This window comes from Xenopus laevis, chromosome 6L (genome assembly GCF_017654675.1).
Source record: "Xenopus laevis strain J_2021 chromosome 6L, Xenopus_laevis_v10.1, whole genome shotgun sequence".
Classification (NCBI taxonomy): Eukaryota; Metazoa; Chordata; class Amphibia; order Anura; family Pipidae; genus Xenopus; species Xenopus laevis.
Window position 1 is genome coordinate 110,993,214 of NC_054381.1, and position 26,111 is coordinate 111,019,324.

Sequence of the window (26,111 nt, forward strand, 5' to 3'; positions counted from 1 at the left end):
CCCTGGAGCTTTGCTAATCACATGTTTGCCTAAATGAGCCCCTCCCAGTTGGCTGTTTTCTGGACCTTTAACCTCCGTTCTTCATTTGCACTTGAGTGAACTTGGTCCTGCAGACTTGAGTGTGTTCACAACAACAATGGTAATTCTGCAATTGTATTTCATTTTAGACACACGCATTTACCATATTGGCAAGTGCACAGGGACCAGATCTCACAATATCTGTGTTTATTCAGGGCAGCATGATGGATTTGACAAGTAAGGCTGATGTGTAAGACTCAAAGCCTCATGTAGCCTCTGACTGTCATATTATGAAAAATAATGGCAAAATGCCTTAGCAAGTGCCCAGACTCCAGTCTGTCTGCAGCTTAGTTATAAATATACAGGTAAATGCAAAACACTTTATTAATATTAAAATGTATTTGTATAGCAGCATCTATAAAGGTTTCACACAGCACATAAACTATAAATTCTGACCAAGTGTGGTCTATGTATGGGCCAAAACAAGCTCCTTGGAGTCCTGCAGTGGGTCGGTTACCTGCGGGTAACCTGCAAAAAAAGTGGGCACCCTGCGGAATGAGGTGAGGATTTTCAGGTGTGGCTATAGATGTGCGTTGCGGGTCTCATCTAAATTTCTTATATTATGTAATATTGTCTATAATTTACTCCTTTTAAAGTTTTACAAAACTGGTTTCTGTCCCTGCCCACTTTTGATGATGTCACTTCCGGTTTGATGCTGGTCGGCGGGTTGGGATAAGGCAGTTGTGGGTCTGGGTCGGGTAGCGGATCAAAGTGGGTAAATATGTGGGTCCGGGTCTTAGAAAATGGTTCTGTGCAGGACTCTAGTCCTTGGTGGTCAGATATATCTCTGCTCTGCTGGCAGGTCTAAATAGGTTTCTAATGTGGTGATCTTATTACTATCCAAAGAACAAACCACTATTTGCCCAATTTGCCAATGCAAATATTATCATGTGTTTCCAACTCAACAAAACACTAATGACCGTTAATGAATTGAAACATAGTTTTCAAATTTGATTTGATTTGAACGGTGAAAGAGCTCACATATTCGGGTCCCTATTACATTCACACAACACACACCACTGTCAGTTTTTCAACAAGCGACAGCTAACATAGAGGTATGGGTTTGGGGTGTATGGGGAAATTGTGTACAGGGAGAACATACACTGATTGTTGATTAGGTCACAAGTGAACTCAGTACCCCACAACTACAAGCTATTAGTATAACCTATTAGTAGAACTGACTGGTAAACTTTTTTTTAATCTGTATATGTGTTATGAGCCTGGGAGCAGGAGAGGTGTAGTAACTGTTGCCAGTGTAAAGCAATAACGTAGGCATTACTCAGACTGTTATAAACTGCTGGCTTGGTCCCTCTGGATTATTGGACTGTGTATGGGGCAAATCTCTATGTTGTAAATGAGAGAATCCCCTTGGGCAAGGACTGTATCGACCTGTTGATGTGATCCTCTCACTATGAGTCTGCACAGGATGGAATAAGAATCTGATCGTTGGTCCAGAGGCCTCATATTCAGATCAGCACAATGTGTCCATCTACATGAGTACTGGTATAGGATCCGTTATCCAGCAAGCTTCAAATAAGGGATGACCGTCTCCCATAGACTCCATTTTAATCAAATAATTTATATTTTTACAAATGATTTCCTTTTTCTCTGTAATAATAAAACAGTACTTTGTACTTGATCCAAACTGAGATATAATTAGTCCTTATTGGAGGCAAAACCAGCCTATTGGGTTTATTTAATGCTTAAATTATTTTTAGTCGATGGAGATCCAAAATACAGAAATATCCCTTATCCAGAAAACCCTGAGCATTCTGGATAACAGGTCCCATACCTGTAGCTAAATCGGCCAGAGATCTGCTCATTTGGCAACTTCACCAATGATACTGGGGTCATTTATAAACACTGGGCACTAGTGATGTGCGGGCCGACCCCTGGATAAAATGCGCGGGTCGCAAGCGGGTGTGGGTTGAGCTCTTCTCCTGCTCTCCCCGCCGCGACCTAGTACTGCCAGCTTCCAGCGCCGGAATTTATAGACTTCCGCCTGCCCTGCCCCTTTTGTGACGTCACTGCGGGGCGGGCACTGGTCTTTAAATAAAGGGGAGCAGCGGGCCCGGGTAGGGAGCGTGCGGGTTAGGGTCGGGTGCGGGTCGAGAAATTCTCGACCCGCACATCACTGCTGGGCACATTTTCACCTGGCCAGTAACCTATCGCAACTGAACCAATCAGTGATTAGCTTTTTTCAGTCAGCTACAGGCTGAACACTGAAAGCAATAATCTGAATGGTTGCCATAGGTTACTGCCCAAGAGCAAATTTGCCCAGTCTTTATAAAAGAGCCCCAGTTTGTTTTATGTAAGTAAGTTTATGCCTAATTAAAAGCAGGACAGTACATGGGCAGAGTACAGAAATATTTGTATATTTATATTAAATTGGGATATGGTACGAGTGCAGCTCATTGGCAGTTATTGGCACTGTTTGTCGTAGTTAGAGCTATAGGAGGAGAAGGTGTTGGGTAGAGAGTGGAAAGACAGTTGTGAGTCTCCAGGAGAATGGAAAAGAGAAGGGAGGGGCTGTGGAAACTGGCTGGAAGTTTTTGTGTGTGAGCATATTGGGGGCTGGGATATCCCTGCTCCTCCTTCTCCTTCTCTTCCACACGCCATCAAGCTCTGGGAGTGATCACTGGGCTGCATTGCTGGGCTCCTGCTCTCAGGGAAGGACGTGCAGGGTTAAGCCCAGGATTTACACAACAGCAGCTCTGCCCATTCACAGGTAAGCGCCAGCCTGGGCATTAACCCCTATGACTGGGGAACCATATGCTTGTTGGGCTTTTTATGCTTCTGAATTTGAGTGTGAGGGAAGCACATACCATCATCATCATCTTCATCTGATGGCTGTATAATACCCTCCAGCAGTGGCAGCTTATGTGCTGTAATAATAAAGTCACCATTCTCTGTCCAGACTGCACAAAGTGTGGGTGACTGATGGGTTGAATTAACCAATTCTGTTATTCACTTTAAGCTTTTAACCCATTGTGTATCAATCTGTAACAGCTTGTGCTGCTCTGTTGCATTAGGATGTGTGTGTGCAGCACAGGTAACTTTGCTTTTCTCCTATAGTTTATACTCCATATTAACCCTGCCATGGTCACTGAGACCTTTAACACCTTTAGATTATGGTGTAATGAAGCATATGCTCTGCCATCATGTTCATCCCATCTGAGGAAGAAATAGTCAGTACTATCAGCAGGCAAGAGGCCGCCGTTCTGCTTTGCTAAAGTTACCTTCTGTTACTTAAAGGGACATTATACTGACCAGTCTTCAACATCAATTGTCAAACTTGTCACAGAACAAGGCTACTCATGTGTAATTAGCCTAGTCAAAAGCATTGTTTAATTAGAGACTTTACAGGCAACACACAGTATGGCAGCTTCCACTGTGGAGATGCTGGAAAATAAACCAATATGTTTTGCAGAGCATCTAGTGATCCCTAATTATAGTTGGGGCATCTTTTCCCCTCTCCTATTAAACTTGTCATCCACAGTCTTAGGCCTGGAATGCATTAATGTGTTTAGTGAGTTTAAGATCTATGTTCCATATGACAGCCGTTAACCCTACACAAGGTTGGTTATGGTGTACTCTGATAATGTATTTATAATTATGGATAGTTCCTTTTTGAGGGAAGGGAGGGGTGGCTTCAAATGATGTGACTGACAGTCAGGCAACATATAGAATTAGTGTAATGTTCATTCCTAAAATAAAAAAAGTGTTTTTTATTTTATGGCTGGAAATCGAATTCTAAAACCTTATTATGGATACAATTCTTATTTTAAGAATTTTTTTTTCTAATAAATATTAATTCAAATTTTCCAGCAGTTTTGAACCTATGTGTAAATGTATTGGCCACTGGAAGCTGTATCTGTCTGGCTGCTCACATGCTCTCTGCTTCTGACTACTAGAAAACTGTAGCAAATGTTTCAGCCCTGGAGGAGAACTGACTAGTGCTACAAGGATTAGGGCTCTTACACACGGGCGGTTTTTCCTGCGCTTTTCTTTGCGATTTCTTCCATTCAGACGTAGGGGAACGCAGGAGAAGACGCACTCAATTTTTGTGAAGGGAGCTGTACTCAGACAGACGCATGTAAGTGCCAAACGCAGATGGGACACAGCATGTTGCATTTCACCTGCGTTCGGCGCATACATGCGTCTGTGTGAGTACAGCCCCCTTCACAATAATTGAGTGCGTCTACTCCTGCTCTCCCCTGCGTCTGAACGGAAGAAAGCGCAACGAAAAGCGCAGGAAAACCGCCCGTGTGTAAGAGCCCTTAGAAAGGCACAGAAAGAAATAAACAAATAACAGCAATTAAGAATAACATTAAAACCACTGGGCATGTGTGAATACGTTGCTTAGAATGACATTATTTTTCACTATGCAAAAATCCTGTTTAAGACATCAGGTGACGTCTCGGGCTCTCCTACCAAAGCTACGTTTGTGAATTCCCTATTGCCCTCCAGGTTGCACTTCTTTATTTTTTATGCTAAATGGGTTGCTGGAACCTGCCACAGACAATCAAATAAAGCCGAGCTCGTTACCTTTTATTGACTAGTGTTGCTTGTAAAGAAAGTAAAAACAATCTGCACTGTTTAGGGCTAAAACAATCCTACTCCACCCAGTGTGTTAAAGAAGCAGCTGTCAGGTTGAATATTCCATTTGCTTATCTTATTGGTATTAGTAGGGACTAAACCTGCCTCAAAATGGGATTTGCTGCTACAATCTCCACTTGTTTCTGGATAATGAGATCCTTTTTTTTTACTTTTTACTAAGTGACTGCACTCAGGAGGAAAGTGCCGCTCCCAGCATGGCTGCTATATGTGCTACAACGACAGGGCAGTAGGGTTAACATGCCTGGTGTTTATTGCATTCTTGGGGAGGACTTACTACTATATAACTCAGAGGAAAACATTCCCCTTATATAGGGTTTATTTGTGTGTGTGGGGGGGTATCAACATTTAGATTTTTTTTAGCTTGACCACTTCTGCAAGTACAATAAGAAGATCTAATAAAGAAGCAATTGAATGGATTACTATATCATGTTTGTAGTTAGTTAGTTTGCATTTGCTTTGCCTTTAAAAAGCAGGTAATGCCAAAAATCTGCCACATATACATTTGAAAGTACAGGTATGAGATCCTTTATCCAGAAAGTTCCGAATTACGGATTGGCCGTCTCCCATAGACTCCATTTTAACCCGAAAAATCCAACATTTTAAAAACGATTTCCTTTTTCTCTCTAACAATAAAACAGTGCCTTATACTTGATCCAAACATAGATATAATTAATCCAAATTGGAAGCAAAACAAGATTATTGGGTTTATTTGACGTTTACATGATTTTCTAGTAGACTTAGGGTAGGACTCCACAAGCGTTTTTGTCGCGATCCGACGTGCTGCAACAAAAATAAGGTAATAGAATTGTCGCATTATGTTGCAGCGTTGATCCGACTGCACACTGCGTTGCGACAACGTTGCGACATCATGCGACAAATCTATTACTTACCTTATTTTTGTCGCATGCTTTTGTCGCAGTGCGTCGGATCGCGACAAAAACGCTTATGGAGTCCTATCCTAAGGCTGATGGCAGACGGGCAGATTTAGTCGCCTGGCGACTAATCACCTCTTCTGCGGGGCGACAATCTCCCCGAACTGCCTTCCGCTTGCTTGAATGAGAAAACGCCTGCGCAATGCACTCCCAGCGCTTCAATTTTCTGAAATCGCCCGAAGTTTCCTCGTGAGGCAGAAGAGGCGATTAGTCGCCAGGCGACTAAATCTCCCCGAATCTGCCCCTACCCTTAAGGTATGAAGCTCCAAAATACGGAAAGTTCTGTTATCCGGAAAAACTCAGGTCCCGAGCATTCTGTATAACACGTCCCATACCTGTACTTGAATTCTGTGTCTACTGGGAAGCTTAAGGTACCCATAGACGCAAAGATTTCTCTTGCAGAACAACCAATTTTAGCGAAGTCTGACAATCCTTCGAAATTATCGTGCGGATAGTGGGATTCAATCAATCGAACATCTTATGATTTTTCGGCCGACATCTGTCAGGAAATTGATCAGCCAGGTTATGATGATGCTCTATAATATTTTTAAAGGTATCCAGAATGCCCAGGGCCTGGGGTTTTCCGGATAAAGGATAAGGATCTTTCTGTAATTTGGATCTCTGTACCTTAAGGGCTCTTACACATGAGCGTTCTGACCTGCGCTCCCCTGCGTTCCGTTTTTTGGCATTCAGCCGCAGGGGAGCGCAGGAATAGACGCAAGTCATTATTTGAAATGGGGCTGTACTCACTCAGGCGTGTGTAGGCGCTGAACGCAGGAAAAATGCAGCATGTTGCGTCTGAACCTGCGTTCGGCGCCTACACGCGCCTGAGTGAGTACAGCCCCATTTCAAATAATGACTTGTGTCTATTCCTGCGCTCCCCTGCGGCTGAACGCCAAAAAACGGAACGCAGGGGAGCGCAGGTCAGAACGCTCATGTGTAAGAGCCCTAAGGCTCCTAAAAATCATTTTAACATTAATTCAACCCAATATGACTGTTTTGCTTCCAATAAGTATTAATTATAACTTAGTTTGGGATCACATACAAGGTACTGTTTTATTGCTACAAAGAAAAAGATCTTTTTCAAAAAATTTCAATTACTTTATTAAAATAGTCAGCCGGAGATGGCCTTCCTGTAATTTTGAGCTTTCTGGATGATGGGTTTCCCATACTTGTACAAAAATATGGCTGCTGCCAAGGGATTTCATCTGAAAATGCAAGCAACACAGTTAGAAACTGTATTTGGTTAAAAAGTATTTTCACTTTTTAGATTCTAAAGATACATTGACATTTAAGACACTGGCATTTTATAAACCTAATTATGGTAACTGGTGGATTTATTTTTTGTTTGTTCAAAATAGATATCACCCCTGCTTTTTTATAGATACCTTGGTTGAGGTCAAACAGTACAGAAGCATCCACATAACTTTCTGCTTTTTTTGTTTGTTTTTGCTTACTGGTTACATTCAGATTGATAACTTGATCAGTAATTAGGCTATTAGTATCTGTACTCCCATAGTCAAAGACATACAGATACTTCCAATGTACCTTGCTGGACATAGAACAGAATGGGGTATTGGCCCCTCTTCAGTTTTTGTGGTTCCATTTGTTCAGGTTCAGACTGTCCTGCCAATGTAGGACAAAATAATGTAGCTATATGTGCCTTCCATCCTGTGTTCACCTACAGAATATGGAGAAAGCACATGCTGGACCAGGGATCCCCTATAATTAGATTTGGTACAGAGCTAATATGCAGGACAGAAACAGAGTTACAGGAGAAGGGAGACCCACACAAGGTTGGAACAAAAACTTAACTTAAAGGGATACTGTCATGGGGAAAAATATGTTTTTCAAAATAAATCAGTTAATAGTGCTACTCCAGCAGAATTCTGCACTGAAATCCATTTCTCAAAAGAGCAAACAGATTATTTTATATTCAATTTAGAAATCTGACATGGGGCTAGACATTTTGTCAATTTCCCAGCTGCCCCAAGTCATGTGACTTGTGCTCTGATAAATTCAGTCACTCTTTACTGCTGTACTGCAAGTTGGAGTGATATCACCCCCCTCCCTTCCCCCCCCAGCAGCCAAACAAAAGAACAATGGGAAGGTAACCAGATAACAGCTGCCTAACACAAGATAACAGCTGCCTGGTAGATCTAAGAACAACACTGAATAGTAAAAATCCATGTCCCACTGAGACACATTCAGTTACATTGAGAAGGAAAAACAGCAGCCTGCCAGAAAGCATTTCTCTCCTAAAGTGCAGGCACAAGTCACATGACCAGGGGCAGCTGGGAAATTGACAAAATGTCTAGCCCCATGTCAGATTTCTAAATTGAATATAAAAAAATCTGTTTGCTCTTTTGAGAAATGGATTTCAGTACAGAATTCTGCTGGAGCAGCACTATTAACTGATTCATTTTGGAAATTTTTTTTCCCATGACAGTATCCCTTTAAGAAATATCTAGATTTGGGATAAACTTTGAGAGTTGTAATTCAACCACAGCATGTTTGATTTATGTTGGATATCCATGATATAAAAGGCAATGATATCAAAAAATTGTTACATAATGGAATAATAGGGAATGTTTACTTTCACCAATTACATTTTCTAGCCAAGAAGAACCCAATCCCACCCAAAGGATCACAATAGAGTTTATTCAAACCCACTGAAAGACAACTGCATCTATAGCCCAATGTGGGCCTCTCCTGAAAAAATTTCACATGTGCCTGAATGATATCTGGCAGATCCCTATTGGCTGGGCATTCATTATATTCATATGGACAGGCCAATAAGCTTCCAATTTATGTAGCGGTAGAGTTAGCAGCCAATGTGACTGATTTGACAGGTATCTTATACGAAGGCCTATGTTTTGGGTTAAAAGGAAAATCTGGATCCACCAACAGGATTCATATTATGTCCCCAGTACAATCAGGTACAATGTTTGGCTTTAATAACTCCGCAAAGAAGGTGAATAATATTTCCTGATTTTGTTCTTACCTTTTGTTCTGCAGAAGCAAATGGGTTAGCATGGAAACGTTAGAGGCTGAGTGCCACACAATGGCAAGCCCAGATGCTATAGCCTGTGGCTGCCAGTCATGTGTCCCAGGCTTAAAATGAGAAGTTGTTACATGAAATCTAGCGCTGGTACAAATTTGCACGGTAGTGGGATGTGTAGACTTGCCAGGGCATGAAATGCTTGGTTGTTAGGTAAATGGCAGATTTGCAGCTTATGGACATGTAGAGAAGATGAAAATGCTGCTGGTGGAATGTAAAGGTGGAATCCCTCTGGTGGAAATCCTGAGCTTGCCTCTGGAGATGAATATATTTGTAATGTGATACATAGCTGTGTGAGTCATAAGGCAGAAGAATGCCCTGCATACTTCTGAAAAGCAGAATGATGTTTAGCTCAGTGTTTTATGTGCACTATACACAGGGCTGTCTTTACTTATGAGGGGGCCGGGGCTACAGAATTTATATAAATTAGGAGTGTCTATTGCCACCTCTCTGTACTACTATAACATATAGAGATGCACCAAATCCACTATTTTGGATTCGGCCGAACCCCCGAATCCTTCGCGAAAGATTCGACCAAACCAAATCCTAATTTGCATATGCAAATTAGGGCTGGGAAGGGGAAAACATTATTTACTTCCTTGTTTTGTGACAAAAAGTCACAAGATTTCCCTCCCGCCCCTAATTTGCATATGCAAAATAGGATTCGGTTCAGCTATGCAGAAGGATTCGGCCAAATCCTGCTGAAAATGGCTGAATCCCGCACTGAATCCTGGATTCGGTGCATCCCTAATAACATATATTGGACCGCTAAGGCTTCAGTCAAGAACTGGTACCAACAGGGCCACCATTAGAAATCACAGGGCCCCATGCAACAAAATTTTTGGGGCCACCACCTCAGCCCCCAAGCCCCACCCCAGATCCCGCCTACTCCACACAACAGTTAAAAGACCACACGGACATCAGTGCTAAAAAAGGTAACCCCCCCCCACACACAAAGTTATATAAAGCTATTGATGGTGAGGGCCCCCTTATAAGTTAAAGAAAAATTGTGGTGCCAGAGCCCCCCCTTAAAAGTTTTTTTTTTTTTTTTTAAAAATTGGGGGTCAGGGCCCCCTACAAGTTGAAAAAAATAATTGGTGACCAGGGCCCCCCTATAAGTTAAAAAAAAAAACATGTTGAACATACTGGTCAACTGTTACATTCGACATGTCTTAATATGATACATGTTCCATCTGTTTATTATGTATTGCAACATGTTATACAATGTACATGTCACACTTTGTCTGTAACAAACGATAACCCTTTTTCTTTTCCTTTTTGAAAAATAATAAAAATTTATTGAAAAGAAAAAAATAAACATTGGTGCCAGGGCCCCCTTACAAGTTAAAAAAAAATTGGGGCCTCAAAGAATATTTTTTAAAAACAACATTGGTGGCAGGGGCCTATAGAGTATTAAAATAATATATTGGTGGCCAGGGGATTAGAAAAAAAAAAATAAAACATAAATTGGTGTTCAGTAGAATTGAACTCATGGCTTCAGGACTTCAACTTCACCTCCTTTCATGACTTTGGGTATTTTCGCCGCTTCAGGACTTCAATATCGGCTGTTTCCGTGACTTCGGTCATTCTGCCGCTTCGGGAGTTTGGCTGTTTTCGTGGCGTAGGGGCTTTTTCGCCGCTTCGGGACTTCGGCTGTTCAGCTTTTCGGCACTTCTGCATTTCGGCTGTTTGGGACTTCGAAATGCCCACAGGCTTCGGCACTGTTAAGGCCCGGGCTGGGACACTCGTACCCCATACCCCCTGATGGCGGCCCTGGGTACCAATATCACAATCTTAACACAAGGGCTACCTATTTGCCCCAGGTTTTTTTTCAGTGGGCTGCTCAAGCTGAGAATATAAGGTATGGGGAGTCATACAGTAGTAAAGCCAAAGACACAAGTACTTCTTGCTGCCCTTATAGCATCCTACCTGTTAGGAAGGGTTACTATAATGGAAATGTTTTAGTTTCTTTTTAAATTTATATTTTTGGGCATTTTGAACAAAGAACACAAACGCTATTGAGGTTAGATAATAGAAGGCACTAAGTTTGCCCCAGAGCAGTAACTTATAGCAACCAATCAGCAGGCAGCATTTACTGGTCACCTGTTTAAAAGCAAACATCTAATTGGTTGCTATGCGTTACTGCTTGTGGGCAAATGTAATGCCTCTTATTACATATGGTGGTATGTCTTTTTATGAGGCACTCTGCATTTTGCCCTTCAGGTTGCAACCATAGGGTCTGCTTTTTGTATTTGTATTTGGAGATGCTAAATGGCCAGGATTAGTACATATCATTCTCTGCTTTAAGTTCCTATTCTTGTTAACTGCAGTTTAATAACAGAGAGGAGAAACTGCTGTGTACCGATTTTAAAAACCTGTGATTATAACTGAGACATCTAGGTTGTAATTGGATCCAGTTGAACTCACTGATATGTATTTCTGTTTACTTCTAGTGGCCCTGGGACATATCACTCTTTAGTGGCCAAGTATGAAGCCCTCTTTCCTTCATATTCCAGCGGCGGCTCTGCTCCTCTGCTCTCTATGGATTTTGCCCATTCATTGCTGCAATAAGGCACTTTGTGCAAGTGATGTCAGCAAATGTCTAATACAGGTAAGGTTTACCCCACATATATTGTGCACTTTACAAGTGTAATATGTACAGATGCATTTGAAGGGACCAGTTGTACTGGCTAAAGGTTGTTAGTGAGCTGGCCAGTGCTCTCCAATGATCAGCCATATGCCTGAGGGCTGGATTAAATTGTGATTATATTATATTGTACAAATAAGAGGCCATAAAACCGACTGACTGAAATAATAAAAAAAAAATGAAAAAAAATCTCTGTATCCAGCCCATGCACCTTTAGTAGTACAGCCCAGAGCTGGAATTTAACATTTTCAGCCAAGAGAATGGTATCCAAGCACAGACTTTTCTATATGTAAGGAAAGAGCAGCAAGAACTAACAAGGCTACAGCTGGGAAAGGGGGGTGTTGTTTATGCAGTGGACTGTTTAGTGTGAACCAAACCAACCTTTTTGGATAATGGGCATCTGGAAAACGGATCCCATACCTGTATACTAATGTATTTTGACTCTGCGGGCTGATCAGTTGGATAACATACAGGATTGGCCTCAAGTTGACATCTTTGGATCAGAAAGCTATTTGTCAGGGACTTCAAGAACTAAATGTACGGCAACCAGAAGTTCTGTTCTTTTAGTGCATAAGAGGAGATAGTGCTCTGTATACCTGCAATCAGGCCCGGACTGGCAATTTGTGGGTTCTGGCAAATGCCAGAGGGGCTGCTATAAGGTCCCATAGAAAGTCAGTATTTGGTGGGCTGTTTGGGCCTCTATGTAGGCTGATTGGGCCTCTGTGTACCTGAAATGCCAGGGCCTATTTTAATTCTCAGTCCGGACCTGCCAGCAATCTCTCCTGACCTAAGTAGATAAAGAACCTAAGTGGGAGGAAGGGGATGTATTTACTCTGCTATATCTGACAGCACAATGATAAAGTCAATAGGCTGAATGCATTTCCAACACCAGCCCTACAAATAGGTGTAAATTGCCCCATTAAGACCTGCTTGCTATGCAAATTTACATTAAATTACACCCCCCACCGGAATGTCTTAACTTCAAACGGGGAGGTTTTTACATTAAGAGGGAATTTTTCATTCTGGTAACAACAGGTTATTAACACAATTTAAAAATATATATCATTTATATACAGTGTGTGTGTGTGATATTGTTTTAGAACTTGAGGAATCTGCTGTTTTTATTTGGATGCACATATTTGTTTGGAATTAAGACCGTGCCTAACATATTCCATCTAGGATCACATGCAGCAACAAGCATCTGCTAAATGTGAATATTCTGCTAAAAATACATAACCCCTTTCATTATGGGTCGGCGCTGCCTGTACTGGCAGAGTCACGAGACATACACAGGTGTAAAACATGACTCTGTTCACTGGGTGGAAAATCTGATGTGTGCCAGGACAGTTTTCTCCTGTTTTGCCTCCTGTTCCATGAAGGAAAAAAACAGGAATGTTTGGACCTGGAGATCCAGCTGTTTGTCAGCCGTGTGTGTGTGCCTTTCACACTAATTGTATTTCTCCTGCAGCCATGTTCCCCCCCAGCCTTGTTATTGTCTGCAGGTAATTTGTACATATGTACACAGCAGCCTAATGTCGCTTAATGACTTCCCTTTTACTTGTCAGTCAGACCGACAGACTCTTTCGACTGCAGACCAGGTGTCTGTGGGTGTTGCAATGCGCATTGCCATCTTTCTAGAAAAATAGTTACTAAGAAAAACCAAACAAAGCCATAAAAGCCGGATTCCAGAACACTCATTTGCTTGATCAAACATCCCGGAGCCCTTGCGCTCTGCCTAAGGCCTAAATGTAAATATTTAGCTTTTCATAGTGTATACAGTAGAAACGCTCAAGTGCGATTGCTTTGATTTCATGATTGAAGGCCCATTATCTCTGTTTAGCAGAGCTTTATACAAGGGATTTATCTTCTTTGTTAAAGGCAGATGTGATTTTGTTTTTGACAATTCTTGTATAAAAATCGTTAATGTTCCAAGTTCCCTATCTGAGAGGTGAGAAATACTTTTCCCTCTCGCAGAATCAGACCACCTCCCCGTCTCCAGTCAACTAAAGGTGGCCATAGACGCCAAACGAGACGATCTTTCCCCGATATGCTACTAACGGGCATGGCTATATCGGGGGTAATCTGAACGTTCGGCCCTATGGCCGAACGATCAGATTACGACGAGAGCGCAATGGGCTCCGGCGGGACAGTAGGTACAAAATCAAACCTGTCCGAGCGACCAATCAACCGATCTTCGCTGGACAAAAATGTCGGGACTCTCCACACACGGTCTGAAAATCGTACGAATCCTCTATTCGTACAATAGGATCTTTGCGTCTATGGCCACCTTAACAGTCTGTGTATTCCATTTTGTACCAAATTCTTAAGGGTGGTTAATGGCCTGATAAAACCAGAAATGGATCATTATCTCGCTAATGACTTGGACTAAGCTGATATACCAATTCTGGCTATTTTAAGAGACGTTATACTGAGTGAATATGGATATTTAAAGAGGAACTCGAACCATAAGGGTAAGTTCACACGAGCAGATTTGGGTAGATTTTGTCGCCTGCCGAAAACGCAGCGCCGCGTGTGGTTTAGCGCATGCAACTTTTCATTATAGCGGATGTGAAGACACGCAGAGGCAGTTCGGGGGGATTGTCACTCAGAAGAAGAGGCGATTAGTCGCCAGGCGACAAAATCTCCCCGAATCTCCTCGTGTGAACTAACCCTAAACTGTAATGAAAACTGCAATCCAATCTACATTAATTACATATTTTCAATGGCTGTAAAAGTTATTTGTACATGTAAAGGACCATTGACAGCAGTGTGTATGTCTACATTGTTCTTTGTTATAAGGCTACTGTCACACCAGGCAATTTTTGGTGGAATTAGCCCCTATCCCCTTTCTGATGTGCCTGGCCCAAAGCCACTGCAACGCCAAACAGAAATTAAACTGGTACACGATCTTCTAGCCTTTGGGGTTGATGCTGATGTGTGGTAGCTTCATAGTAAAAGCCGATGTTAATAATGGAGTACACGTTCACTTTAAATAGAAAATGGTCCAGTTGCACCTGTAAGCACATAAAAAAAAACATCCAAAAGTACATGTTGTCTCTGCAGCTGTAGTTTATAAACAGTGAATGGCCTTTTCAGGGCAGCCAGCCATGCTACACTGTCAGTGTGTTTCCTTGAACCAAAGCCATGAAATAAAATGTGTTTTGCCAGGAGCTGTGCCAGTGTCGGCCCACGGATGGAAACTGCTCCTGCTGCAAGGAGTGTATGCTGTGCCTGGGCACACTCTGGGACGAGTGCTGTGACTGCGTTGGTAAGTGTATCCTCCATGTACAAATTACTTCAACAGAACACCCAAATATCCACCCACTGTAGTTTACCCCCTCAACAGGTATGTTCCCATAGACTCCATTTTATCCAAAATTTTTAATGATTTAATATTTTTTCTGTAATAATAAAACAGTAGCTTGTACTTGATCCCAACTAAGATAGAATTAATCCTTATTGGAAGCAAAACCAGCCTATTGGGTTTCTATAATGTTTGATGAATGATTTTCTAGTAGATTTAGGGGGTTATTTATCAAGGTCTGAATTTATATTTAGTATTTCTAATATCCAACTCCGAATTCCCAAACGGACCTTATGAAGAAAAAAGCACGAAAAAAATAAGGTTGGGCAAAACTCGGAAAACTCTGAATTGTGGACTTTTTTTTGCGTCAAAATCATCGGATATCAGTACAGACATCAGAGCAGATGGGGACCTTCCCCATTGACTTATACAGGACCTCAAGAGCTTTTAGATGTCGGGGTTTCGGATTCAAAGTTTTTAGTCCATCAGACTTTAATAAATCTCGAAAAATTTATAGTTTTTTATTTTTGCTCTGAAAATTACGAATTATTCTAGGTTCAGATATTCGGAGCTTAATAAATAACCCCCTTAATGTATGAAGATCCAAATTACAGAAAGATCCATTGGGCTGAAAACCCCAGGTCCCATCTCCGTATTACCAAAAATATTAAATTTTTTTATGCATTTAAAAATTTAATGCTGTCCTGTGCAGGAAAATGGTGTATATGCTACAGAAACAGGACTACAGTTTATATATTGTTCTTATGTACCCATTGGAGCATGCTACTTGTAAGCACATCATATAGGTCTCTGATCTGAATTATCTTGCCATCGCCACCTTCAGGTCAGATTTTGATCTTAAAGGACAAATAAAAAGCAAAAAAGAAAGTGTTTTGTATACATTTTAATATAATGGAATGCTGCCTTTCACTGGTGTGCATTTGCTTTAGGAAGACTTCTACAGTTTATGTAAATAAGCTATTGTAGAGCCATTCTACTGAATAGAAGCTGAGACAGCCATTCTACTGACTGGCATCGGGGGCAGCCATTCAAGGTGAAGTCACATTGGCAACCACAACTAGGTCTGGAGCAGCGTCCCAATAAATGGCAAATCTAATATCAAATATGTTAAAGTCTGGATAATTAAATGATATTTTAGCCCCAAAGCAGTTTTTGCATAATTAAATATTAAGTAATTTCAAACAACTTTCTAATATACATTCATTTAAAAATTTCAGTAGTTCTAAAGTTATCAGTAAGTGTAATTGCTACTGTAAGAAGTCTCTCTCTCTCTCTCTCTCTGGTTGTTCTCTGCACAACTGGAACAAAGCCAGCTGATTAACAGACCTGGAGGAGAATGCTACATGAGGCGGATTTATTATGTGGTTCAAAAAAACGGCAGAATAATTCACCACACATTCCCAGGCATCTCTGTTAAAAAAAAAAAAAACTGGCGGCATTTTTTAACGCGCTTTTTCCTTGAGCAACTTCCGCAGGAAATTACTTGCAGAGGTCTGAAGCGGTGTTAAAAAATGGTGGCAAATCTGGTGTTTGCATGGTGGAAAATAAAACACACCTTGATAAATTCGCCATTTATTTTACAACGCTTTTTTTCTAACGTATTTTTCGGGAATTTAGTTTTAAACCACATAATAAATAGGCCCATCGTTTCAGAAGCCAGACATACTGCTTTGAGACGCAATTACATTTACAAATAACGTTAAAACCACTGAAATCTTTAATTTATATTGGAAAGGTGCATGAGACTACATTTGCTTCCACTGCTGGGAAAACGGTTGAGTGGAGTTCCCCTGTAACGGAAATAATTTAGCATGTTTTAGAAAATAGCCCTAGTTATTTTTTTAAGACCAACCCCAACAATTTGGTTCCTTGTGTGATTGTCTCCAGGCACACAGGTTTGTAACAGATCTCTCTTGGCACTAGTCATGTTTATTAGAATGTGTAATTGCGCTGGGATACTGCGGGTGACATGCACAGACTGAGTGCCAGACTAGCGCTTACCTCCCAGGGCCTTTAACTGGCAGTCCAGGCACATCTCCAGATGTTCAGTGGTATGAGGTTGACATCACTTAAAAAAATACAGATGCAAGATGAAATTTCCATTAAAATTTCCATCAAAACGTGTCCCTAAGAAAGAAAAATAAACCCAGAATGAAACAAAGCCCTTTTTGTATGACTGATGTGAAGATACTGACATATATAAGATGTTTACCAAACTTACAACACCCCTACTACCACTTTAAATTTGTTGCATTTCTCACTACCTTTTTATTTAGATCCTGCCCTAAGTACAATTGCCTGTAGCCAATAATACTGCTTAGCTCGGTTCTCCGGGGGCTTGCACTCCAGTGGCTGTTTTGGGTTAACCGTTGCCCAAGAGCATGGCAGCAGCATACTTACATACATACTTTCTATAATTTTGAGCTTTCTGGATAATGGGTAGATATTAATTTGCTTAGATAACGTTGCATCGCTATTTGGTTTTAGTTTTATATATTATAAAAAACTAGCACATACAAAGCTGTAATATGGAGCATATAGAAAGAATGAAATGTTGACTTATAAGCTTTAAAGAGAATTTCATAAAAAACACTTAGGGTGTTATTTATCAAAGGGCGAGTTTGTGAGGTTGTTTTTATACCATGAATAAACTCACAACTCCGAATTTCTAATTTATGAAAAAAATTGAAAAAAAAAACTTAAATCAATGAATTCAGGGTGAAAAACCCAATTACTCAAATTGTTTGAGTTTTCGAAACGCTCTAACATCACGAAGGCTACAAACATCTTCAAATGGTTCAATGGACTGTTAACTTCTAAATGACCTCAACATGTTTTACTTGGAGTATTTTCGGATTCAAGCTATTTCCAGCTTTGGGGTATAATAAATGTCGAATAATTCGAGTTTCTTTTTAATAAAACATTAAAAATTCTAGTGTGTTTTTTTTATTTTATTTTTTTAACCAAATGTTTTGACTGTAAAATACCCTTGGAAACTTGAATATTTCAGGTAAAAAACAACTTGACTGTTAATATAACCCCCTTATTTTAGTAAAGCATAAAATTATTAAGCATACATATTAAGCAATTCCTCTGATTGTGTAGTTTCCGAAAATCTATTTAAATATTATGGCAGCGAACTGTTTGAACCGTTTCCGAATCCCTTGTATAAATTTAGACCAGCAGTTAGTGCATGCCTTGTAAATACTAAATGTTATTTGGGTAAACTCATTTTGACGTCTTAAAAATATGTTTTGTGTATCTTAAAGGTATGTGCAACCCAAGGAACTACAGCGATACGCCCCCAACCTCCAAAAGTACAGTAGAGGAACTTCATGAACCCATTCCATCCTTGTTCCGGGCTCTAACTGAGGGAGACACCCAACTTAATTGGAATATTGTAACCTTTCCTGTAGTGGAGGAACTTTCCCATCATGAGAACCTGGTCTCCTTCCTGGAAACTGTGAACCAACCACAACAGCAAAATGTATCTGTCCAGGTGTCGCACAGCAATGAAAAGGGTATGAAAGCAGATGCTTTTATTGTGATTGCCTCCCTAATTCATTCCAAGTAAATGATCTGTTTTTAAAGGGCAACTCCACCCAAACTGTTTTTGCATCTGTTTTCTGATCCTCTTCTGTAGAGCGGTGACACGGATCTTGAAGGAGCATGCGCCGTTCAGTCTATGTCCTGAATCCTCTTCTACTGCACATGTGTAACAGGGCAACTGCCTTTTGTGCCACACTGTATTAACCACAATGTATAACCGACCTGTAGGGTGGGGGGATTCCTCCAGTAACGACACACTGGAGCGAGTTATAGTCAACCACTTCTTTCTTTATTGGTCTTGGGCTTCATCATAACAGCACATCATTCACAGAGCTCTACCCCTCTTCCTATGATTCTTACTGTGGCTGCACACTGCCAGGGGGGGACTTGCTTCCGCAGGCACCCCTCTTGGGTCCCGGCCAAATCCGTCCGGCTAAGCCTCTCCTCTTAAGCCCTGACTGGCGTGTTTCCAGCTGGGCACATGATGCCCACTACCTCCTTGTAGGGGCCACAGCTGCCCATGCTAGTCACCTAACTTCCTTACGCTATCTACAGTGTACTGGTCTCCACTAGCCCTCTCACTGACTAGGATCAGTAGCCCCTTCGAGAGATGACTCTACTGCTACAGAGCCTGCTGCTCCTCTCACTTGCCATGACACATCTCCAAAATTACTGCTTGTAACCTTCCATTTTATAACCTCTTTTTCTCCACCCACTGGGGACTTTCCCTAACTGATCCTCTAGCTCCCCCTAGTGGCCCACCTGAAAATATCTGTTACACATTTGCATTAAACACTCCACATTCTACCCTACTACACATGCTCCTGCAAGATCCGTATCAGCAACTGTCAGAAAATGATGAGAACACAGACGGAAGATGGCCATTTGAATCTCTAGAACCCTGAAAATTTATAGCAGGTCAGCAGAAGGGAGGCTTCTAAAAAGAAAAATAACGCGGGCAGGGAGCCTGGAGTGAGGGCAGTGAAGAGGGGGTCAAGGGTTTATTTCTCCTTTAAAAAGTTTCTGTCATGCTTTTTATGGTGTAGTTTTTAGCACTAAATGACACTGTGTACATTGTAAGTAACCAAATCTACCATTTAAAATGTTATTCTTGAACTAATAGTTGTAATATTGGTGTGTAGGCAGTCATCTCAATTCCTTGTGTCTGATCCTTTGCTGTCAGAAACATCTAGCACTTTACAATGGAACTGCTTTCAGATAAGCTATTGTTTCTCCTACTGAGTGGACAAAGTAGTTGCAGTTGGGCTTGGGTGTTTTACTAAGTGGGGCTTGGGGGCATTATTAGCAATGAAGGGATTTTCTTGTTACCCTACCATTGTTCTGTTGAAAAGCTGATAGAGGGAAAAAGGAGAAGGGTGACAGCACTCTATCTTGAAGTGCAGCAGTAAATTGAAGTGGCTGAAGTTTATAAGAGCACCAGTCACATGACGGAGGCACTTGGGAAAGCAAGAACATGTCTAGCCCCACATCAAATTTTGAAATTAAATATTACCGGTAAAAAAAAAACAACCTGTTTGCTCTCTTGAAAAATTGTATTTCATTTCTGAAAATTTTTATTTTCATTTCATTCTGCTGGATGAGCCCCATTAACTGATGCATTTTGTAAAAAACCATGTTTTACCATGACCGAATCCCTTTAAGTGCAATGTAGATAATCTGGCAGTGTGATTGAAATTGTCCAACCTGCGTAACTAAAGGTGGCTATACACGGGCAGATTAAAGCTGCCGATATTGGTCCTTTAGACTGATTCAACAGTTTATCTGCTATTGTATGGGGGCTTCCGACAGGTCTTCCAGATCGATGTGTGGCCAAGATATCAGTCTGGGAGATTTTTCTGGCGATTTGGCATTGGCTAGTTGATGCGGCCCTATGACCCATCAGCGCCTGTTCACTTAGTTATAATCTGATCATTTGGCCCTAGGGCCGAACATATGGATTAACCTGATATAGCCATGCCGTTTGAGGGGATTCGGGTTTTCTAGATAAGGGATCTTTCTGTAATTTGGATCACCATACCTTACAACTGCCAAAAATCATTTAGGGGGTTATTCATCAAAATCTGAAAATATCTCTATTTTCTGAAAGCTACTCCGATCAAATCCGCACGGGGGTTTTCCCCTTATTTAGCAATACATTTACCGAAAATTTCCTGTGTGGGAAAAAAACTTGAAAAAATTTGAATCACCGTAAACCGCGAAATCTTTCTATTATTGCACTAAACCCATCGCAGATCAGGATATCTTTGGGACTTCTCCCATTGACTTCTACATGAACTCGGCAGGTCTGAGTCAGAGTACTTTTTTATTCGGACTTTTAACACCCTCGGGCTTTAATAAATTCCGGAAAATTCAAATTAATAAATAACCCCTTTAAACTTAAAAAAAAACAAAAAACAGTAGCATTATTTTGTCATCTTATACTACCTTAGTTATCATCAAGTACAATGCACTGTTTTTATTATTATGGAAAAAAAACTAAATCCTTTTTAAAAAAAATAATTATGCTTAAAATGAACTTTCTGGGAGTTATCCTTCCCATAATTTCGAGCTTTCTGGATATCGGGTTTCCATATAAGAGCTACAAGGGGGGGTTGTGGGAGCACTCCTAATGCTAAGTAAAAATGTATTAAAGTATAAAGTGCTACTGACTTGGCCAAATTAATCAGTGCACATTCCCTGGGCCCCTGTCCAAGTAAAGGTGGCCATACACGGGCCGATAAAAGCTGCCGACAGACCGTGTCGGCAGCTTATTGGCCCGTGTATGGGGGCCCCCGACGGGCTTCCCCGATCGAGATCTGGCCGAAAGTCGGCCAGATCTCGATCGGATGGGATTAAAAATCCCGTCGGATCGCGGCCGCATCTGTTCGTTGATGCGGTCCCGCGATCCGACCGCCCGTTTGGTGAACGCTAGGATCCGATCGTTGGGCCCTAGGGCCCACGATCGGATCAGCCCGATATTGCCCACCTCAAGGTGGGCATATCGGAGGGAGATCCGCTCGTTTGGCGACATCGCCAAACGAGCGGATCTATCCGTGTATGGCCACCTTAATTCAGTATAAATGCAAATGTGTGTGTTAACAAAGACAGGGGTTTTTAGTTACAAAGTTATGATCATAAAGTTGATAAGCCACCATACCACGTCAATTTAAACCCCACAAGGTGGTCCCTAACTTGTTTACCTCTGGTCATAGTATAAGGGATCGTGTGCCTCTCTGCATAGTAGCATTAATTGAAGTAAATGTCTGCTGAACCTTGGTTTCAGTCTGAAGGCTAGATGCTCCCCTGCTGCTAACTTGCAGCTTTTAAGAGAGCGTGACTGCCCAAACCATGTGTTAGTATGGGTATAAGTAGGTAAGAATATAGGTGTGAGCTAAAATAAGTAAAGGACAAGCTAAATTAGGTGTAGAAATAGGTGTAGTGAGTGTTACATTTTTACTTAGCATTAGGAGTGCTCCCACAACCCCCCTTTGTATTCCATATAAGAGATCTCATACCTGTAGATAGCTAGAATTGTTTTCAGGAAGAGTTTTGTCTGAATTAAAAAATATATACTTGTACCATCCTCGCAAAACCTGCTAATGGAAACCACATGTATTGGACTTCTGAAGTCGCATCCTAATACTGCACAGCAGGTTTTTGTTTTTACAAAAAGTCATATATGTACTCACTAGCTGCCATTTCAATCTCTATCTACCAAATTTTGAGCTGCATGACCTCTCGGCCTCATTTCTAATGTCCTAACATAACCCCCATTGCCTCGAAGTGACTAAGAAGCGATGCACTTTTCAAATAAACATTTAATGAAAGTTTCGGAAGAGAACTTCCTGCAGCAGGGATGTCAGTGAGGGCAAAATAAACATGAATTGAATAAAAGGAAAGTTCTAAAAAATACACACCCATTTTTTTTTTACCATGGAGCTTTAATCAAGCTGTAAGCAACATTTTATTAGTGTCTGAAAGCCACCCACAGTATTCTGGTATGGCCGACTCTCTGCTTGGGGCGGGCAATTTCTTTCCAGCAGTAAAGTTGTTTAATTATTTTTAATAGACCTATTTTTCTTCATGTCATCTTAACACTATCTATTATACCTGAAAGTATATAATGCAAAGCAGGCACATCTAAATACCATTTCTTAACCTCTTACACAAATAGAAGCCTTTTCATAACCCAAACCACTGTTGAACAATTAAACACAGATGTTATTTAAAACTTCAGAAAAGCATTTTTAAGACTGCTGAAGTGGTAATTTACTTAAAATATATGATGCAGACAGTGGTATCCTGTCTTCTTATTAATTACAGTTTTCTTCTGCAGCTTTTCAAGTTTGAGTTTCAACTCTGGTTGCTCTTTGCAGAAAAGTTTATATGAGATACTGGGAGATGAATAGGAGAAGACCTGAAGTGACATATCTTTGTTTAATATAATTAAAATGGCACACAACACAGATAATTTTAAACCTGTTCAAAAACCACAACAGGTTTAAAAATAAAAGAGCACAAATTGTCTACGATATCATGTTTATTAATATACATGGTGCACTACCCATTAGAAGTCGATGGTGCTGTGAGTTGTAATCTAACATTGGCTGGCTGATTTAGTTAATGTCTTTAAGAATGGCTTGGATGATTTTTGGACAGACATAATATCAAAGGCTATTGTGATACTAAGCTCTATAGTTAGTATAGATATGGGTACATAGAATTTTATTAAAAGTAGGGAGGGGTGTGTGTATGGATGCTGGGTTTTCATTTGGAGGGGTTGAACTTGATGGGCTTTGTCTTTTTTCAACCCAATTTAACTATGTAATAATGTAACATCATGAAGGGCCATGGGTCAGAGAGTCCTTTTATATAGATAATAAAAGGGTTTCACGTTAAGTCCGCACTCATAGGTCTTGTGAAGGACCTATGAGTGCGGACTTTTTTTGTTTATTCGTATTTATGATTCCATGTTTCAGCACCTAGGCTTTGACAGGGATTCTGAGTGCACCTATTTTTTGTATTATATAATATATAGTGAATAAAGTACCCCCTCTTGTAAAATATAAGGATATTATAAGTTACCAAGGAGTTTCATGACCATATAAAAACACGAGGCCGAAGGCCGAGTGTTTTTAAACAGGTCATGGAACTCCGAGGTAACTTCTAATATCCTCATATTTTGCAACAGGGGGTACTTTATTTATTATAATACACAAATTTCAGTGAGTCATGTGACTGAAATGACATCAGAACTCACCGTTTATAACTGATGACATCAGAACTCACCGTTTATAAGGATATAATTTACAAGATATTCATGGCTTTTGTGTATTATATATATATATATATATATATATGTGAGAATAAGACCTAAATGAACCCCATGTCATAAGGAACTTAAAGGGGTGATTCACCTTTAAGTTACATTTCAGTATGTTATAGAATGGCTAATTCTAAGCAACTTTTCAATTGGCCTTTATATTTTATTTTGTATAGTTTTTAATTATTTGCCACCTTAAATGCCTTAATATCTTTCTGTGGAATAATAATGATAGGAACCTTAATAGAACAAAATTCTTGCAGAACACCAGAACCTGATCTTGCTGGAATTTGGAAAACAAAGTACATGTTCTTGAGCCACATTCATGGTCTTACTGCTTCACTGTATCTTGTCTTCAGTCAGTAATGTATTAGGACCGTACAGACTTTCTGGCACAAACTAATAGAAGTATGATTTGATAGATTTAGCTTAGCATAGCATTTAACGTGCGACAATTTTTCCTCAGTCCACGTCAATGGGCGTTTTTTCATATGGCAACTTTTTTGTCCAAATTCATTAGTCAATGGGTGGTTTTTCTTCTGGGTGTTTTCTTTTCTCTGCAAATTTTTCCATGCTGAATTTTTGCAGCAGTTTTGCAAAAAAATGTGCACATGGCGAATGTGGAATTCCGTTGCAAATCGATGGCTGGCGAATAAATTCACTCTACTTGTGAGAGCGAACGTAAGACTATCTGTATGAAATATTACCTGTCGAGCTTCAAATGTGTCTCTTAATGAAGAGTGAAAAAATGTAGAGACTACTCAGAATTGTTGAGTTTGTCAAACTGAGAATAGGACAATGGGGGGGGGTATATCTTGGTTTAAATTCTGCTGAATGTATAGATGAAGAATTCCATGAAGTCGGTTTCTTATGTTTTTCTGCTTTATTCAGTTCTCCATTTCTGCATGTATTGAAATCTTTTAGCTCTCATCAGCCTTTATTTTCTATTAATGAGAACGGTCTATTAATGAGATCTGTAACTTCTTCTCCGCAGAGCACATGTGTACAGTGGTCTATTTTGATGACTGCATGTCAATCCATCAGTGTAAGGTTTCCTGCGAGTCCATGGGAGCGTCAAAGTACCGGTGGTTCCACAACGCTTGCTGCGAATGTGTGGGGCCCGAGTGTATTGACTACGGAAGCAAAACAGTCAAGTGCGTGAACTGTATGGTTTAAGTCCTATCTCCATGAAAAAGAAAAGAATTCACTCTATATTGCATTTTACCCCCTTTCATGCCACTGAGGTACGCTATTTTTGGGCAAATTATATCTCCGACACCATTTTTGGAGTGAAAAGGATGAAGTAAAAAAAAAAAAAAAAAAAGAAGGTTCATTCTGGGACAAAACAAATATTTACCACATATGCAGATTGGTGAAATATGTAAAAAAATATGTATATTTTTTTAATGTTTTTATAGTTTTCCATATTTTAGATTTTATATTCTATTTTATAACTAAATGATGTAAATTTGCAGGTATCGTGTTGGACACAAAGAAACATTATGCAGTTTGATTGATAAGCTGCTTTATTATTTTTTTTTAAATACTTTCTCTGCTTTTCAACCCACTGCTTTAGGAAGAGTACAGGTTGTTCTATAGATGGTACTGAGTAGACTGCACCAATACAAGGTAGTTTAGGCTTAATATAGGCTTAATATAATGGAATGTGGATTTAATAAACTGATTTAATAGTGATAGGGAATAGTGTCACAGCAAACTTTGGTTATTACCTTATCTTTACTTCCCATTGTCTATCACTGTAAAACATTTTCTGGTAGAATACTTGCTTTACAATGAAAAAGAAGACAGCTAAACTGGATTCATAGAAGGGGTGATACAGCATTTTTTACTTTCATTTGTCATTCAGTTAAAACTCTTAACCGGTCAGTAGAAATCTGCTAATTAATTTCATCATTTCCATGTATTTTGCGTGTCTCTGCCTCAAGCTTGGATGATTTGTGTGTTTGTGCTTATCTGAATGACATAAAGGTTCCCAACATTGTTAGCAAGAGGTTGTGGCTCGAATCGAAGTCGAAGGTTATAGTAGCCTATTCGATGGTCGAAATACCCAAAAAAATACTTCGAAATTCAACGTTGTATTTCATTCGAAACCTTCACTCGAGCTTAGTAAATGTGCCCCTAAATGTTGTATGGTATTTTTTTAAGGAAATTTGAATATGTTTAATTAATACTAGTTTGCGTGCTTTTATTGTACACTTATATAAAAAAAAATATATATATATATATATATATATCTCATACCTCCCAATTGTCCTGTTTTTTAGAGGGACAGTCCCTCTTTTGAGAGCTCAACCCGCAGTCCCTCATTTGTACTGGAAAGTCCCGTTTTTCTCTGCACTGAACAGCACAAAAAGAAACAAAGTTTCTAACTTAATTGGCTTTTGGCAGAGAGCACAGAACAGCCACAGCAGCAGATGAGATACTTTTGTAACAATTTTGAGATAAGCAGATAAGTAATTGTAACAATATGAGATAACAGGTCTCTTGGGAGAAGTTAGACTCACATCTTAAAGGAGAAGGAAAGCTACGGAGGCATTTTATTGCCAATAGATTAG

The 26,111-nt window shown here is 40.2% G+C and overlaps 1 protein-coding gene across 1 annotated transcript; it reads left to right on the plus strand.

The window, feature by feature from the left end:
- Positions 1-2,708: 2,708 nt before the first annotated feature.
- Positions 2,709-24,832, plus strand: twsg1.L (twisted gastrulation BMP signaling modulator 1 L homeolog; the record flags this gene model as incomplete). The annotated part of the gene is given in 5 exon segments (NM_001086401.1): positions 2,709-2,806; positions 11,145-11,302; positions 14,507-14,606; positions 17,933-18,184; positions 24,530-24,832. Coding segments are annotated over 4 exon segments (657 nt in total). The 3' UTR covers positions 24,712-24,832.
- Positions 24,833-26,111: the final 1,279 nt, after the last annotated feature.